Below are 19,051 nucleotides of genomic sequence, written 5' to 3'. Positions count from 1 at the left end.
GGATCATAAGTATTCAATTTGCCACATGTTAATGTTTCTGATTTGGCATTCAATTTGAGGTGGTAACATGTCATCCGTTGGTCAACTACCTGGAAGCAGCAGAAGAGTTTTGCAATTCCAATGTCTTTTGGACTTTCCAGGTTAAGAATCGTTTGTGCATTGTCTGCATAATTATAGCAGGTGAGCTGAAAAACATTGATTAGTTATGGTAAGGATTTAATGTAAATATCGAAAAGGAGGGGAGAGTTGATGGAGCCTTGAGGGGCTTCTGCTGTAGCATTTTGAAGAGGAAAAAAAAAAGTATGGATCACGTTTGTTCTATTGTGTAGGTAAGATGAGATCCAAGTGAGAGCAGTACCCTCTGTGCCGGCTTCTTTGAGTCTTAGGATTAATGTGTCATGATCGACTGTCGAAGGAAACTCAAATGTCCAAGAGAAAGAGGATGCAGTATCTGCCAACTCCCTGGTTCAAGGTATACGTCATTAGGTAATTCTGAGTTTTGGAATCCAAGACCTTTACTGCAGATTTATTAACAAAACACTCCAAACTCCCCCTTCGTATTTTAAGTCCTAGAGAGATCTAAGCTGCAGTCTCTGCTCTTTGGCCCGCTGCAGCCAGGTCAGCGAACAAGCATGAGCAGTTTTAGAAACATCAAAGACCACAGTCACAGATCAAGGATACTGGGAACGATATCTATGTCCAGTGGTGGACTGATGCCTGGTTTGTACCTGGGTTGTGCAACCATAGCCAGTGCGTCGTTGATATCCCATGTGATACAGCAGGAAGACCACTATAGCAATGCTACAACGGTTGAAGGTGCATGGGTACATCTTTGAATGATCTCTTATGGCAAGACTAACCAGTAAGGTATCCTAGTATGTTGGAATCCCCACAAAACTATTGAAGCTTTTTATCCTTCTGTGGGTGATAAATTGAGCACCGTTTAATTGGGTAATAAGGCCTAATGATTACAGTGCTTAGAAAAAGTAATAATTTGTGTGTAAAGCACTTTTTGAAAATCATGTTGTTAAACATGTATCTCATAATGAACTATCACTAGTGTTTGTTTGCGCAATATGTCTCTTGTTCTTTCACAATCACATAGTTGACATGTTCGATTTCGTACATTGCCTCACAGAATGATTGTAGAGTCCAGCCATGTACCATGCACACATACCACCAACACTGCAATTCTCCACACTATGTTACTTGTCTGTATGATCCCATGTCTGCCCATACAGGGGCAGCCTTCTTTTCTGCTCTTGCCAGAGAAAGGAGTTATGCTCATCATAGTAGTCCATTTTGCCAGACAGGGGAGGGTGTACAGCTATGCTAATATTTTTCTTTGATCGCCTTACATTTTTCTCCTTGTCATATTACTGCTTATCAAAATCTTATTTTCTCCTATCTTTCCCCCACATAATTTTCTTCTAGGTAATAGCAGAAGGACCTGAGTAATGTGACCTGAGGTGCAAAGATGTCAGCCCTCTGCCCACCGCCATCCCCTGCTGTGCCAAAAACACTCATTCCAATTGATGGCTACTCACCCCTGTTAGCTGCTACCTTTGCTTACTGGGACAATATTCTTGGTCCGAGGGTGCAGCATATATGGGCGCCGAAGTCAGAGCAGGTACTTTTAAGCGATGGTGAAATCACATTTCTTGCAAACCACACCCTCAATGGAGAAATCCTCCGGAACGCTGAGAGTGGAGCTATTGACGTCAAATTTTTTGTGCTGGCAGAGAAAGGGGTGATAATTGTGTCATTAATTTTTGATGGAAACTGGAACGGAGACAGAAGCACCTATGGATTGTCAGTCATACTACCCCAAACTGAACTGAGCTTCTACCTCCCCCTTCACCGTGTGTGCGTGGACCGGCTGACACACATTATAAGAAAAGGGCGGATAGCAATGAATAAGGTAAGGGCTTGTATGTAAATGTGTGTATTGGGATGAGGATGGTGTGTGCCTTTCTGTCTTGACTGTATTGTCTTGTTCTTGATAGAGCCATCTATACAGATAAGCACCTTTTTGTCTAAATTAATGAGGCATCGGAAAATATAGCTCATCATATCCACAGTACAGCTACCACTTTTAATAACTGAGGAATATGGCGAAGCACAGATCTCAATGTTTGACCGGGTTCGGAATGCCTGTTCCTAGTTGTGTCATTGAAACCATTGATTCAAAGAGAATTCATGTTTGATGTAATATTTGTAACCAATGTACCCTTCTGGATTTAGAGCAGATAACCTCACATTGTTGACAAAAAGCAGTACTCATTAAGCAGTCTCCTGTGACATGACTCAGTGGCAGCTTGTCATTAAGGAAGAGTGAGCTTGACCTCACCAGGTGTCAGCCAGAGAAGCTGAAGCTGAGACATATTCTTAAGTTGTACACTAGCAGTGGCACAACATAAAGCAAGTCTTTTTTTTAGTGACAAAAGGCAACTGAAGTAAACAGCACTATTTTGGCTTATTGATGGTCTGGAGAGCTCTGTGCCCTGGCAGGGAGTTGATGGTAGCACGGCAGCTCTCACCTTTCTCAATGGAGTGCTGTTCATCCTTGTCGCTCCTAGCCAGTGACGCTGGCCACACTTGGAGTGTGATGTTCAGCGCAGGCCCTGTAACCTACAGGCAATCATTTTCTGGAAGCTGTATGGTGCTTTACATTACTTGCAGGTCCAGATCTGTCAGTGACACTTACATGTATGAATGCAAGGATGATGGAGCTTGTAACTAGGGCGGCAGTGGCTGGAGAGTGGAGTGGCTAGTGCCACAGATTATTTGCTCCTATATTGTGGCCATTCTAGGTAATATGGTTGCCCAGGTATTAGGTGGCCCTCTGTGGCATATTGTTTGATGCCCATTCCTGGACAATATGCTACCCTAGCTTCGGTTTCACCCCCAAACACCCTCCCTCCCACCCCATCCTTTTAGTGTGCATCCATGACTTTTAATGGCTCACTATTGCCTGGCATGTGTATGTGATTCATGAGAATGTGAGCAGATTCTGGCCATACAGGGCAGTGGTACATGTGTGAGTATTTGACAAAAATTAAATGCCAGTACTTGGGGGCCTGAAAACAATTCATTTCCAAACATGGCAAGCTTTTGCTTTGGTGCACTTAGGATTATTTACCCAAAATATTATGCTGATGCTGGGAACAAAATGATTGCTTTTCCATGATATATTTAATGCTAATATCTGAATGATAATCCCGGCTGAGCAGAGAACACCTTTTGCTGACGGCTTTTCCTTGGTGCCAGAAATCACTTACTGGCATGACTGCTATTTCATCACTTGTATGGAGGAATGTAATTATCTGTTCTGACTATGTATTTGAAAAGGCACTCCTGACGTGCGTTTTTGAGACCAGATCCTATAGGAGTTGTGCAACCATATTGATGTGCCTTTTGTGTAAATGTGAAACTTGAGTGGACACACTTGCGTCTTGAGTCTGTTGTCTACTGTTGAGTCTCTGTTGTCTACTCACTGAGATTGAGGCCTGTATCTCATTTTCCAGTCCTCTTCTGACATGATATTTGTGTTCTCTGCGTATGTACCCCCATAGCATTTCATATATTGGTACGTTAATTTGTATGTACATTTTTCATTTATTAGCCTGTAATGCGTTTAGTATACTTTGCACATGTAAAGCACATCACATTTGCTTTATTGTAGTATGATTTATATTGCATGATAGAATTTAGAGATGCTTCAACAGGATTAATATGTTAATCCTTGCATTTCAATCATTCTTCACAAGGCCTGCTCTTTCTAAAATATTCAGAAAAGTATATTTAAGCTTGTTAGAGACATGTATTAGGCAAATAGGAATCTTCAACTTCCTGAGAGGTTTGGTTTGTGCGGGCTGAGCTTCAAACATTACCAGTGAAGACCAACCGCCCTCCTCAGAGCCAGCCTGCCTTATCATTTGGGAATACAACAACTAAGACAAAGAGACAGGGAGAGGCTTTCATCTTGAAAAATAGAACAGCATGCGTGTTGTTTGGCTAAGGTATGTATGTGGCTTGAGGCGACCTCAAGAAACTCAAACAGGCCCTTTTGGTGCTAAAACAACTTGGCTAGGGGTTGGTTAACAAAGACTAGTTTCATCTTTCAATGGAATGAACTTCTGAAACCCCCATAACAATGTTGCAATTCTTAATATTTTTCTTAGTAGTTGTTTCATTGCCACAATGTTTTTGATGTTATAGTTACATTTGTACATGTTTTCTGCACTAGATTAGGACACTGATTTTAATAAATTCTTAAAATATATAGTGTAGATTCTTTCATGATGAAGTTTTGAACCTCAGTAACAATTAATCCTGTAGTCTCACATGATTCATGGTTGCTCAGAATGCACCATCCTTGTGTGATGCGTAGGTGGTTTGTGGGTTAGAGTTTAACAGGTTTCCTGTCTCAAGTTAGTAAGTGGGCTCTGAGCAATGCTTGGCAAGAGGGTCTAGAAGATCTAAAACTGTGCAGCATTTTGCCGAAGATTGCAAAAAACGAATCATTGGCACTGCACCAAGGGGCCCGGCTTTGAGTTGTCCTGGGTGACGTTCACAAACCTTTTATCAGTAATTTATAATAGAGGAGATGTCCATTGTAACATTGGTTTCCTCCCTCGGGTCAAACAGGAGCTCCCTATCTACTGTGGGGTGGCTAGTAAAAGGTATTCCACGTTCGGTTTCATTTTTAAATCTTATTCACCTGCTCACACTACAAGCAAGCCTGACAAAAAATACGAAACAACATTAGATATCTTAAAAAGGTTCTTTAGTCAAAAAATAGTGCCTGCATCATATTTTTCTTTAAATGTTTGCACCGCAACTGGCTACTCTTTTATCTGACCTCTTGAATAATTTATCCATCACCCTGAAACAGCTCCTGTCGATGACTGAGGCATCAACTGTCTTGATTTTGAAGTCCCACAACGATTCCATGCAACGCTCCTCTTACAGCCTGAAACTGCATGGAAACCCTGTTACCAAAACTAAATTATGCGAACCCAGTGGGATTTATCCCAGCCAGATCTACCTGCGATAACTCTAAGAGGGCTCTCCATATAATCAACCTGGCACGGAAAAGATGCAAAGAAAGGGTAGTGCTTTCCCTCGATGCAGAGATAGTGTTTGATAGGGTAGATTGGGGCATGCTAAAGGCGGTCCTTCTCAAGACGGGTCTCCATGCTAGATTCCAAGGCTGGGTGGTTACTCTATACATCGCCCCTTGGACCAATGTGTGAGTGAATGGAGGCAATACTCATAACGCAGTGATCCAAATGGGCACGAGGCATGGGTGTCCATTGTCTCAGATGATGTTCCCCTATATCGAGAGCCACGTTTACATGAGATTCAGCAAAACAAAACATTCCAGGCCACCACTTTTTGCAGAGGCACTTACAAGGCCTCAACGTTTGCCAATGATATTTTACTGTTGCTCACAGTTTCCCATCATTCTCTCCAATAATTACTGTTGATAAATGAGGAGTAGCGACAGCTAGCACGCCTACTAAAGCCTACATTTTAAAAATCCGTAGGGCTATTACTGGCAGAAGGATACCCATTAGCTTAATCCTTATGAGGGGAATCCCTTTCGATAGACTATGAAAGAACTTGTTTACCGTGGGTGTTTGCTCATTCCAAATCTCTCTAAATACACCAGAAGTTCTTACAAAATTGTGGCACTCACACGCTCTCTCATTTCTAGGCAGAATTGCGACCATCCTTCCAAAAATACTCTGTATGTTCCTAAACATCTCACTCACAAATGATTAACTCTCTCTATTGCAAGAGGTTTGCATAGTTTTATTTGGAAATGGGAAAGACCTTGATTGCATAGGCAAATCCTAGAGCTTAGCCAAAGTAGGCAATAATAGATATATTGCATCCACGTTGCTATTGTGAAATGGCACAGATCCGATATGCAATAGAATGTATCAAGGGAGAGCAAGATCAGATTTGGTGCATATTAGATCAGAGCATTACATCATGCCCTCTGGCGGAAATCCTTTGGATCACAAAGTGAGAAATATGTTGTAACCTACATATCTCGCAGATTACAAAGCCTCTCTAATCACCTGGACTCTCTTGACTAGATATAATGGCTACACCAAACACCCATCACTCCTGACCTCGGTGGTGGGCAATATAGACTTTTCCCCAGGCCTCAATATGCAGTGCCTCAATAGTTGGATAGCCAGGGAATGCTACCGTCTTAGTTAGTTCTGTAACATTGTGTTTATTCAAGGAAATTAAAACTGCCTCCTGGGTTCTGGTGAAGGAACAACATAATTACTTACAATCCTTACTTACAATTCAGGCACTGGGTCTCCCAAGCACAAGTTAGAGAAGCAACTACCCTCCCACACACAGCTTTTGAGAAGTTCCGTTAAACCATGAAAATGACAAGCCGCATAGTCTCCAGGCTTTATGCCCATGTGTATTTAAAGCAAACCAGCTGCAAGAGAAACTTGAATGTCTAATTATATTAGAACAGTAGGAGACCATTAATGGGTGCACCAACAATTTTCCACATCATACACCGGGTAGAAAAATGCTGTAGTAAATTTTGTACGTACAATTAACCAAACACCCTCTGGTTCCAGCTGGAGACAGTGTGGAGACCCATGCACTCTCCTACATAACCTTTGGGCGGGTCCCAAACTCAAAGGCTTTTGGTCATCGATAATATCCATCCCAGCCAAAATGGAGGCACTCGACTTCGACAAGTGTTTCTTATTTCATCCCTCCAGTGGGGGTGAAAGACTGGCACCGAACTTCCTGAAAAAGTGTGCTACTTTGCAACCTCCAAACACACGGAGAAAGTTACAAGCCCGGATTTTTTTTCTTTTCTTTTTAACTCTAAAAGAAGTTACGTGGCTCATTATGCTGTGTTTGTAAGCCCGTATATGAATTGAGTGTTCCCACGTTTTCTGAATAAAAAAGCGAACAAGTACACATACTACTATCTTATGTTGAGCGCAAGCAGACATGTTAGAGAACAAATACTTAGACCGAAGACAACAAGACAAGCCTAGCAATTAAGGTGACCCCTAACACTTCAGACTGCACATACATAGTTTTTTTGAAAATATTTTTATTGCCATTTTATTTATTATCTTACTATCTATATTTCGTGCCTGTTGCGTTAATATTACTTTCCATGTGACATGTTACCATACAAAGGATAGAGGAATAGAACATCAAGTGTCTTCTACATATTCAGAGTATGATTACATTTCCTTCTTAAGCTTTTTACATGTCTCCACATTGCATTGTCTATTCTATAGATAAGTCGCATGCTCTGTGCCAGTCATTGTTCGGTTGGGAAGCGTATCACAAAAAAAGCCCTTAATTCCTCTCCTCTCCCTACATCATATAGCCATCTTCCACCCCTCTCCCACCAAGAACAGGACCTCCCAGTACATAAAAGGAGCCAGCAATTATAGGCGAGGGAAAGATGACCACCAATCAATAAGGGAGAAAAAAGCAACAACAAAAAAAGAATATTAAAACCCAACTACTTCAAAACTAGGGGTCAACATTCCGTCCATCTACAGTTCCTTTTCTACGTGTATGTGGGGTGGGGGGACCAAACTTATGGTATCCCATGGGTTGCCTAGACAAAGGGGTGGGGGGGGCAACATCTCCCTCCAAGCATCCCCATAAGCCATTCACCCACACTATCTACATCTTGGGGCACCCATCTCACATCCCATTAAGGAGATTCTTGACTAGCAGTAGCCTCTCCTCCTGCATCAGACAGAGGGGCCTTTCTGCGTACGTCTGTGGCCCCTGATTCTATCTATTTCAATGCCCTCAATACTTCCTTCCATGATTCGGCCAGTTGTTTCCGTCTTTTATTTATTTTGTCTTAATGCACCAAAGCCCGTTCCTCTGCCCTTATCCAGATCATCATGTCCCTCTCCAAGTCAGATATTTTGAGGCCCACGTTTGCTCCCCATTTAAGGGCAATTTAGCGTTTGGCCAGTAGGAAAGCTAGATCCACGAACCTTTGTCCTATTATTTTTGCTTTAGGCCTCGGCAAGAGCCACAGAAGGCAAACTTCTGGGAAGCATTGCAGTGTGCGTGCCAGAACACCGTTTATGATCTCAACAACAGCCTTCCAATATTCTTTGAGCATCTGGCAGTTCCATATCATGTGTGCAAGATTGGCGTTATGTTCTGCACTTTGGGCACATTTTTGGTCGTCTTTCTCGTACATATTTTTTTCCATTCCACCTCAGTTAATGGTCTCTCAATCAGATCCCCCCATTTGTCTTGTGCATGAGGCAGGGGCGTCTCCGCCCACTTCGTTATCGCTGCATACAGCCATTTCACGAAGTGTCTCGCCAGACCCAGGGTCACCATAGCTTGGAGAGCTGTATGAGTGGTGGGCTTGTGTGTATCCCTACCCCATAGTACGGCCATCGTCCCCCAAACTGCGTGGTAGTTTAAGAACTGCCAAGGCGAGAGATCAGGAAATTCCAGGAATTCCGCTTGGGGAGTAGTTCTCCATCCTGATAACAGTCCTGAACTGTGAATATTGCCGCCTCCTCCCATCCCTGAAACTGTTCCTGGGTGATGGGGGGACCAATCCCCATTCGTGGCAAACCCAGTATTCTCAGGTTAGGCGCAGACAGTGGTGTTCCAGCTGCTCATTTTGTACATCTGTCCCAGCATGCCAATTCTACCTTGACTAGTATGCCCATATTTTTTATCTTATATTTGGGGTACAACATTCTAGTGAGCAGTGTCCCCCAGGAGGACTGCTGTGGGAGTACCAATGTCTCCAGTCCCTTACCTTCCAGCCATTCTGCACATACATAGTTTATAATGAGGGACAGATGACCCCGCAGCATACAGATCATCCTTCTAATCTACTGCAGAGAAACAGTTTGCTCCTACCGAGAAAATTCTCATGGTGATACAGACATCCATTTTGAAGGTGCGACTTGTGGCATAGGCAAACCAAATGGTCGTAGTTTCCCCTATGCCTACTCTTGTGGTGCCTGTTAAAGTTAGTATTCCTAATGCCCATACTCTGTGCCTTTATGGGGTGCAGTGGGCCACAATGCACATGCGACTGATGTAAAATTGTAGTATGATCTGAAACTTAGAACTCAGTAATTTCTACAGTATACAGACACGATCCTGCGAATTCCAAACATCTTAATCATGGATAAGTACAAAAGCATGTTCTCCACAGACGGCTGTGCTCAGGAAGCCATTGGCACTAAGGAAGAATATCTTGCAGTTTACGCTGCAGTGGAGATCATTTTTTAAGACGTCAACTTCAAGACACTGTATACATCCACCAAGGTTTTAGGTGATTCCACTGCATAATAACCAGAAATACATGCCCTCTTACATGCCTTTCAGAATGCTAATCTAATAGTTGCCATACTAATTGTGAGTATTCAGCATTCTGCATAAAAGGTTACAATGTGGACTTGCCACAGTGACACCTAAAGAGATTCAGAGATTCAAAAGGTAAATTGATAAAAGCAAAGCAGCTTGGAAATGTTGCTGTTCTCAAGGACATACTTCATTTGATCCACTTACACCACACCATGACCCATAAAAGTAAAGGAATTCATGCTAAACTTGGGACTTGTGCTGCTGATCTGGCAGCGGTGTAAATGTTTAAGGGGGCTGCTGTTACCTGATCTCAGATGAAGATCGATGGATACATAATTGTGGCAATACAAGCAACATTGAAAGGTGAAAAGCTTCCTGGTGGTTTTTCGTCCAAATATTCATATAGATTTACCAAAGATAATGCTTCATTATTTTTATACCCGAGATTGGGGGCAGGTACGTGCCTAATTAACTAGTTAGATTAGATTTAGGCAGTGCATAAAGGATTAGCTTCAACTGATGTCTTCTTACAAACTGCTGATCATTTTATCCCGGAAGCTGGTGCAAAGTTGGAGGATTTTGTAAAGAGAACGATCTTCCAATCCTGCTGGAGTACAGCAAGTGTGAAATGAAAGGATGTCAGTTTTTTCTAACACACAAGATTTAAACAGCATGTAAATAAATAGTACACATTTCAAAATATATCCGCAGTAAGCAAAGCACAATTGTTTGCATTTCACAAGTGTGATGGAAACAAAGATTTTTATTGGATCAATACAAATCAGACCTTGGTACTTGATGATATACAAGTTATAAATATTTGCGTAACTCAATTTGCAAGCATTATCGTTTGGTAGCTATATATTTTTATGAGTGAAACTGCATGTCAGTTGGAAACTTTCGTGGCCATTTCAATGGAGAATGTGCTGTCTGTAAATGACTCTGTTCTACCACATCGTGCTTTAGTGATACAGTTATTAATAGTGAGAGATTATAAATGTGAACTGAGAAACATTCCAGCCTTGCCCAGATGACCGTGCTGTTAGGGAACTAGGAAGCAAGTCAGTGGGCATGTGTAGTACCCAATATGAGCTAGATTCTTAGTCTACATGGAGCGAAAGGTTAGCTAGTAAATCAAACAAAATAGCATTTTGTGCAGCAGGCATGCTGAACTCACATATATGCTCTCATGTGAAAATGAAGGAAAATGGGACTTGGTGAAATTAAACAATTTGCCTAGGATCACACAATTTGAGACCAGTTTATGGGTGAATATAATTTCTGTTAGGTCAAGTAGATTTTTCAAGTCACTAGATCTGCAGCGCCGGTAACATTTTTATGTTTTTTCAAGGCCTATTACAGAATACCTGTTCCGGTTCTTCAAGTAGAAGGCAAATACAATGCATTTATGCCACCACGTCCTGGTGCAAAGAAAAATAGAAAGGCGTTGATTGATCACAGCAAAAAGCCCTATGTGGCTGATTCTGTTCAGTAGACCTTTGCCAACACCAGAGAGCCTCCAGAGTAGTCCAGTAATCCTCTCCCTATTCTGGAAGTATCATCAAATGTACAGCTGAGTTGAAATCATTGGTGCTATTCCAGGGACTGATGGGCCTATTGTGTCACCAGCTTTGAACTGATCGTCAAGTACTAATACAAACGTGGTGCAAGCATCATCTTCAACAAGTGAGCCTGTTGCAACCTAATCAACAATTGACTCTTTTAAAGCTTCAGTCTTAGATGCACCATAAAGAGAATCTACATTGATTGAAGTAATACAGATGCAAGAAATATTGACAGGAACTGAGTCCAATCCAAAGTCTTGGACATGAGTTGTTTTCCTACAACGCCCACTTTTGTAACTAGCCAATGATACAGATCGATTCTTGCATGTTGCTAAGGTTGTGACCAGTATATCCACCCACCATGGGCCTACATTTAAATATGTGCTTCAATATGATTGTTACTTTTTTGGTTGATTATAATCTTGCTGATGGTGCATGGGCGATGTCTTCCTGAAAGTTCAACTCCATCTCCTGTGGTTCAGGAATTGAAGCTTCATTCTTCTTATAGAGCTTGCTGTGTATCTTTTGCTTGATGATGTCTTGGTTGTTTGATAAACAGTTCAGCTATCTTTCTTCCTTACAATCTTATTGAAAGATAATAAGTTCTAAACAGGAAGCATAATATAATCTCTCAGTAGAAAATATGGAAGAGCCTTTTTCTTTCGCCGAACGTCCACACCTTATGTGGTTCCTGCATGGAGTCATTTCCATTCCTATCACTGCCTTCTGTCTTTCTCTCTAAAGCTACATGACCATTAGGAAATAGACCAGACTCTAGGTTTAGGACTGTTAGAACCGGGGGTCTCTAGTTGGCAGAGGTAGGTACCACTGTCCAAATAGGGACCCTTGCTTCTAGTCAGGGTAAGGAGGAAACCCTCTGAAATAACCCCTGCTCACCCTTCTAGGTAGCTTGGCACGAGCAGTCAAGGCTAATCAGAAGGCAATATGTAAAGTATTTGTACCAACACTCACATTAACACAGTGAAAACACCACAAACTGACTCCACAACAGTTTAGAAAAATAAAGATATTTAATCTAAACTACACAAGACCAAAACGACAAAAATCCAACATACACAGTTCAAGAATATGGTTGCAAAAGAGTTCTTAAGGTTGCGATAGAAATAATCCTCAGTTGCGTGAAAAGTTCACAGTTGCGCCACGTTTAGCCAACAGTACCTTTTAGATGCGACAAAGTTCCAAAAGCAGAAGCTGGTGCAGTGGAAAACAAGCGATGCATTGCTCCTGAGACCTTGGGGAGGCGTTTGCGAAAGCCCTGCTGCAGCAGCGGGCGTGTTGCGACAAATCCAGTCTGTACGGGGAGGAAGGCCACTTGTATGGATTCCGGTGCGTAGGTTCCGTAGGAAGCTTGTTCACGCAAAGGCACGATGCGACGATCTCGTAGGGGCTGCGGTGATCTCCGGGGCGACGATGCTCGATCCAGTGGCGATCTCTCTCTCGCAGCTCCTCGATGCGATGGCTCTGCGACGATTTTCGCAGCGACGTGATGCGGTCCGCAAGCAAGCGGAGCGGCGATCTCACCCAGCGATGACAGGCTCTGCGACGACACTCGTAGCGATGTTAGTCTTCCCGCACCGGTCTGGTGCGTCCCGGAAACGAAGGATACGACTGCTCTGGCAGCAGCAACAGGCTCTGCGACGATCTCGGCCTTCGTAGCGGCGGGAATTTCATCGCACTGTCGGGGATGCGCTCCACAGCGAGCGATGCGATAACTTTCCTGTAGCAAAGTCTTTAAAGCTTGATTTCCAGCTTCCCAACACAGGTACAACTTCCAGAGGCACCACACAGGGGCCACACACTCCAGGAAGGACAGAACTCTCTCAGTAGAGCTCAGGGGAAGCTGTGGGTGAAGTCCTTTTGTTCCTGGGACTTTAAAAACAGGGAGCCAGCTCTTCTCAGGCCCTTGGAGATTCCTTCAAGCAAGGGGACACAGCACCAAGCAAAGTCCTTCCCCTCTCCTTGGCAGCAAAGCAACAGCAGGGCAATCCAGCAGAGCAACAGCTGGACAATCTTCCTTCTTCAGTTTCAGCTTTCTCCTTGGCAGAGGTTCCTTCTTGATTCCAGGATGATCTAATTTTCTGTTGTCAGGGGTCCTGTACTTATACCCCTAAAAGTCTTTGTTCTCTTTGTGCAAGTGGGCCCTAAGCCCGGTCTGAACCAGTTCTGGGTGTTCCTTGAGCACTTTGTTTTCCTGGCTTCTCCTTTCCTTTCAGAGTGAGGCGCAGGGTCGTCAGCCGCCCAGCAGGAGGTGGAGCCAGCATTATGGAAGGCAGGCACAGCCCTATTCAGGCCCAGGTGCTATCTCCTCCCACCACTCAAGTTGCAAATGCAGTCATTCAGCCTATGACTGACTCAGCCAGCCTCCTGGGGAATCCCCAGCCCCTGTCACTCTCAAACCAGACAGTCAATACACAAACAGGCGAAGGCACACAGAAAGGGCAGACAAGAGAACAGCAGCTTTCTACAAGTGCTGTTCTCAAACACAAGGTTTAAAAACAACCTTTCCTAAAAGGTGTGTTATTAAATTCTGAGTTCAGGGATACTAGACTTTTATGTCCTATCTTGTTCCTATGGGAAGATATGCTGGTAGCCACTGTAGCCAGCATCCCCCATGATAGCCTATGGAGCAAGATAGCCTTGCAGCAGTGAAAAACATAAATGGCTGTAATTCACTGCCAGAGCATGTCACCTGCACAAGTACATGCTCTACCTTTCACACACACTGCACCCTGCCCAAGGGGGTACCTTGGGCCTTCCTTAGGGGTGACCGATGTGCACAGAAAGAGAAGGGTTAGGCCTGGTCAGTGGGGACACTGACCAGGAGGACATGGCAGTTCACAGACTGCACACAGGCACTGCGGTGGCAGGCCTGAGACACCATTTTGGGGCTACTCATGTGGGTGGCACAATCAATGCTGCAGGCCCACTAGTAGCATTTGTCATCACCAGCCCTGGCACACCCAGTGCACTTTACTAGGGACTTCTTGGTGATACAAATGTGCCAATCATGTATATCCAATCACAATAACAATTTACACAGAGAGCATATGCACTTTAGCACTGATCAGCAGTGGTAAAGTGCGCCGAGTCCTATTGCCAACAGCCACGGGTCAGGAAAAATAAGGGAGGAAGAAGCAAAAAGTTTGGGGATAACCCTGCAAAAAGGGCCAGTTCCAACAAGGACATATTCCCTTAATCTTGTAACTACTTATAGTGTACGGAACTTGTGCCAAAGATTCCGTCTGAACAGTTTAGTTGGGCACTACAAACGCTCAAGGTGCCTAGGTCATTCATTAATATCTTTCTTACTATGATAAAGTGGGCTGTTGGTTGACTGGGGTGATAGCCTTGGTCAAGCAACAGCTTCAATCCCTGACAGAGTGAACTACAAAAAAATCACAAAATTAACCTGTGCTTAATCCTGGGTAGCTTGGCATAAAAAGCAGTCAGTCTTAAGTTAGAGGAAATGTGTAAAGTATTTATGTAGCAGACAAACCGTAATAAAGTGAAAACTCCACACAACAAAAATACCACACCAATTTAAGAAAAATAGAGTATATTTGAATAATTTATTTGACACCAAAGTGACCAAAAACCAATCGGTAGAACCAAAGTTATGAACCTTTAAAGTTTTTAGTAAAAGATTAAAGCACCAACGGAAGACATTGAGTCATGCAAGACGGGGTCACAGCCGAAAAATATGGGCAACCATGGTGGAGCATGTATTGAATACAAGAAGTGGATTGGGCCCGGTTGATACTTACTTTCGGACTCAAAATACATTTTGAAGAACTGTTTCTGACAGAGTAAAGTTAAGCAGTGCAAGGCTATAGACAGTGTCCAAGAAGGGAGTGTTTTTTGTCAGGGAGCTTCTGGATGAAGTCCGAGTGAAGATTTCTATGTTTGGACTTAGACACTTTTATGGAAGGCGAAAATCTCCAGTGGGACGAGGCAAGAGGGTGTGGCTGAAGACAGATTCAGGAGGTAAGATACTCCTTTGGCGAAGGACCGTTAAACAGCATTTGCTCCTGCGGAGTAGAACATAGCAGGAGCAACCGCAAATTCAGGCCAACTGGCAATGCACCTTGGACGATTCGACAAGCAGGTTGGTACCAGTGCTTCCTCTGTTCTTACAGCAATTTTTTTGTCAAAAATGTTTTAAGTGCCAAGTTTTCAGCTTTGGCTATCTAAGCACCTTAAGCACCACACCCATGGGTCCAGGTCTGGAGGGACACCACTTGGGGGTCTGGACTCACTCAGGCTGGATCCAGGTGCAGGTCCAAGATGGTGGATGTTTGTTATGTGCCTGTGGCTCTGAACAGGAGGCCACCAGACTAGCCCTTGGAACCACCTTGGTAGTCCTGAGTTAAGGTGAAGAAGCAGGGCTCAAACCGCAGGGCTGGCCTCTGATAGTTAAAGAAAGGCTCCAAGCAACAAAGCAGTCCTTCCAGGTTCAGCAAAACAGTCTTGTAGAGTACACGGTAGGCCACATCAGCACAGTCCTCTGAGGGTTCTTCCACAGGTCATGAAAGTGAACTAAAAAGTGGGTCCGAGGGCCCTATTTTTTAACCTGGTGCCTTCTTTGAAGTTAGGAGAAGTTTCTAGAGGTTTTTATTTGAAGGGCTTGGAATTTCCTGAATCCCCTGCCCTGGCTCCAACAAGCTGGCTGCAGAGATAATGTGGAAGTTAAAAGCCCTTTGTGTGAAGGCAGAGCACAGCCTATTCAGTTGCAAGTGGGGCTGTGCCCAGCTCCGTCCCCATCCTGCCAGCAGATGGCTCATTCAGGCACATCTAATCCCTCAATTGTGTGACTGTCTGGGAGGAATTCACAAAGTTTAACTGGCAGCTACACTCCGATATGTGACCTAAGGTAAGCTGCAGACACCAAATGGCTAAGGGCAGAAAATTGCTAACTTTCGAAAAGTGGCATTTTCAAAATTATGATTTAAAATCTGACTTTACCATTAAAGAATATTTTTAATTACAATTTCTCAGACACACACATGAAATACTTATTTGTTCTCAACCAAAAGTTAGCACTTATTAAATGTAATAAAGCAATCAAATGTTATCATACGGGACAGACGGGCCTCGCAGTAGTGAAACAGAATTTAAGAGTTTTTCACTACCAGGACATGTAAAAATAAAAAGTATATCTTTTTATATATTTAATTACAATGTACCCTGCTCAATGGGCTACCTAGGGCCTACCTTAGGGGTAACATATGTAATAAAAGGGGAGCCTAAGGCTTGGCAAGGGGGGGGGGGATTATATTGCCAAGTCGAATTGGCAGTCTAGAACTGCATCCAGGCTGCAATGGCTGGCTTGGGACATGCTTTAAGGGGCTACTTAAGTGGGTTGCACAATTTGTGCTGCAAACCCACTAGTAGCATGTTATTTCCAACCCCTGGGTATATGGTATGCCGCTCTACAAGACACTAAAAAAGTACATTAAATATGCTAATCCGGTGTAAGCCAATTGAACCATGTTTAGGGGAGTGAGCACAAGCATGTTAGCACTGTGGTAAAGTGCACAGAGTCCTAAACCCAACAAAAACAAATGTCAGCAAACAAAATGGAGGAAACCCCGAAGGCTGACAGGTCTAACATATGTCCGCCCCATCCTCCCCCCAGCTAAAAGTGGAGAGAACTACACAACTTCCTGGGAGTTCCCACCACTAAGGTAGACGAACCTGGATAGACCATCAGCATTGGAGTGATCTGACCCAGGATGGTGTTCCACCTTGAAGTCCATTCTCTATGGGGAGGTGGACCACCTCAATAATTTAGGATTCTCACCCCTCATTTGCATGAGCCTCCTAGGGGCCTGTGGTCTATCTGAAACCGAAAGTGAGTCCCAAACAAGTATGGTCTCCATTTCGTCAGTGCCCAGACCACAGCAAAGGCTTCCCTCTCAATAGCACTCCACCTCTGTTCTCTAGGAGGTAACCTCCTAGAGATGAAAGCTACAGGTTGGCTTAGGCCCTCCTCATCAAGCTGTGATAAGACTTCCCCTATGCCATGCTCTGATACATCAGTTTGGTCTATGAAATCTTTGGAAAAGTCAGGGGGCCTTGAGCAGAGTGACTGTGCACATGGCCTGTTTGTGGGAGTCAAAGACTTTCTGACTGGCCTCTGTCCAAATCACCTTCTAGGGCTACTTCTTGGAAGTCATCTCAGTCAAGGGAGCCCAAATTGAGCCATATGCCTTGGCAAACTTCCTGTAATATCCAGTGAGGCCCAGGAAGGACCTCACTTTAGTCTGAGTTTTATGGGGTCCCAGGCCAGAATAGAGTCTATTTTGGCCGAGACAGGCCCACAAAGTGTCACAAGTATACAACAGACCCCTGCCCTATCTGGCACTTACTGGTCTTGAAAGTGAGGCCTGCCTGTTACAGAGCCTGAAACGCTTCTGCAGGTGAAAGAGATGGTCATCCTAGCTGCTGCTGCTGAAGACACCTATGCTATCTAGGTAAGCAGCACTGAAGGCATCCATCCCAGCCAAGACCTGGTTCACCAGCGTTGGAAGGTGTCAGGGGCATTGTTCAGCCCAAAGGGCATCACTTTAAACTGATTGTCCCTCTAGGGTAGAACATGTTGCCCTCTATTTAGCCCCCTTAGTAAGGGCAACCTGCCAGTACACTGAAGTCAAATCAAAAGTAGCTGGGAACTCGGAAACCCCTAACTCATTAGTTGGGGTATGGGGGATCGTGCATCAGTCTTGATGACTGAGTTGACCCCATAAAATCTACGCAGAACCGGATTTCTTGGGTGGCACGCAGTGGGGTGGCATGGTGAGCAAAAGAATGATGGATTTAACCCAGATCTCTGAACTGGGGGTGAATGCTTTGATTTGTTCAGCATTCCGTCCATCAATTGTGTGTCTTTTTGCTTTCCTGCTCTAAGTGCGCCGGGTATGCCCAGACGTGGGTCCCGGGCTCACTGTGCCCCCGGAATCAAGCTATCCTGGCTGATGAGGGCTGAAAGCCCAAAACCGGTCCTAGGATGCTTGTTTCCGGTCCAGGGAGGACCTGGCTTGGCAGTTCGGACTGGACTGTTCCCATGAGGCACAGGGTCAAGGCTGATTTGCATATGGCCAGGTCTAAACTGGGGTGGTATGGTGAGCAAAAGAATGATGGATTTAACCCAGATCTCTTAACTGGGGGTGAATGCTTTTATTTGTTCAGCATTCCATCCATCAATTGTTTGTCTTTTCCTTTCTCAGTCTTGAAAGTGAGGCCTGCCTGTTACAGAGCCTGAAACACTTTAAACTGAGTGTCCCTCTAGGGTAGAACATGTTGACCTCTATTTAGCCCCCTTAGTAAGGGCAACCTGCCAGTACACTGAAGTCAAATCAAAACTAGTTGGGAACTCGGCAGCCCCTAATCTGTCAGTGAGCTCAACAGTTGGGGTATGGGGGATCGTGCATCAGTCTTGATGACTGAGTTGTCCCCCATATAGTCTATGCAGAACCGGAGTTCTCGGGTGGCACCACCACCACTGGGCCCAACCAGGGACTATTGGAGTGCTCAATCACTCCCAGCTCCGACACCTTGGAGACCTCCTCCTTGATGGATGCTAGCCCTCACTTTGTCAGACAGCCTTCTATTTTTATTTTCGATGGTAAGGTTGTCTCCAGTGTCAATATCATGGGTACACTGATGTGTAACCCCAGTAGTGAGAAAACAGAGAGGCAAACTGTCCTAACATCTGGTGACAATCCTTCTGAAGTTCTGGGGGTCAGGGTTGAGGAGAGTTTGACACCCTCCACTGACCCATCTTTCTCTATCGATGACAGGAGGTCAGGGAGAGGTTCACTGTCCTCTTCCCCCCCCTTCTCCCCCCCCCATCATCTGTCACTAGCATGGGGACCTCGGACCTCTCACAGTGGGGTTTGAGACGGTTGATATGAAGTATCCTTAAGGGGTTTCTGGGGATCTTGTGGTCCACCAGGAGGTGGACTCCCCTTCCTCTCAACTACTACTTCATATGGCCCAGTACAACAGACTTAGAGGGCCGTGGGCTCCACTGGCTCCATCGCCCACACTTTCTGTCTAGGTTGAAATTCAGCCATGATAGCAGTCTGGTC

The 19,051-nt window shown here is 44.3% G+C and overlaps 1 protein-coding gene across 3 annotated transcripts in view; it reads left to right on the top strand.

Annotated features, from left to right (window-relative positions):
* The window catches only part of C9orf72 (C9orf72-SMCR8 complex subunit), a 338,230-nt gene that overhangs the window by 57,725 nt on the left and 261,454 nt on the right, over positions 1-19,051 (top strand). For all 3 annotated transcript variants that reach the window (XM_078676720.1, XM_078676718.1, XM_078676719.1), the window contains exon 2: positions 1,435-1,921. In XM_078676720.1, coding sequence (XP_078532846.1) covers positions 1,478-1,921 — 444 coding nt within the window. In that variant the 5' untranslated portion in view covers positions 1,435-1,477. The remainder of the gene's footprint in view (positions 1-1,434; positions 1,922-19,051) is intronic.

This window comes from Lissotriton helveticus, chromosome 2_1 (genome assembly GCF_964261635.1).
Source record: "Lissotriton helveticus chromosome 2_1, aLisHel1.1, whole genome shotgun sequence".
NCBI lineage: Eukaryota > Metazoa > Chordata > Amphibia > Caudata > Salamandridae > Lissotriton > Lissotriton helveticus.
Note: the sequence above shows the minus strand (reverse complement) of the source record. Positions and strands in the feature narration are given on the sequence as shown.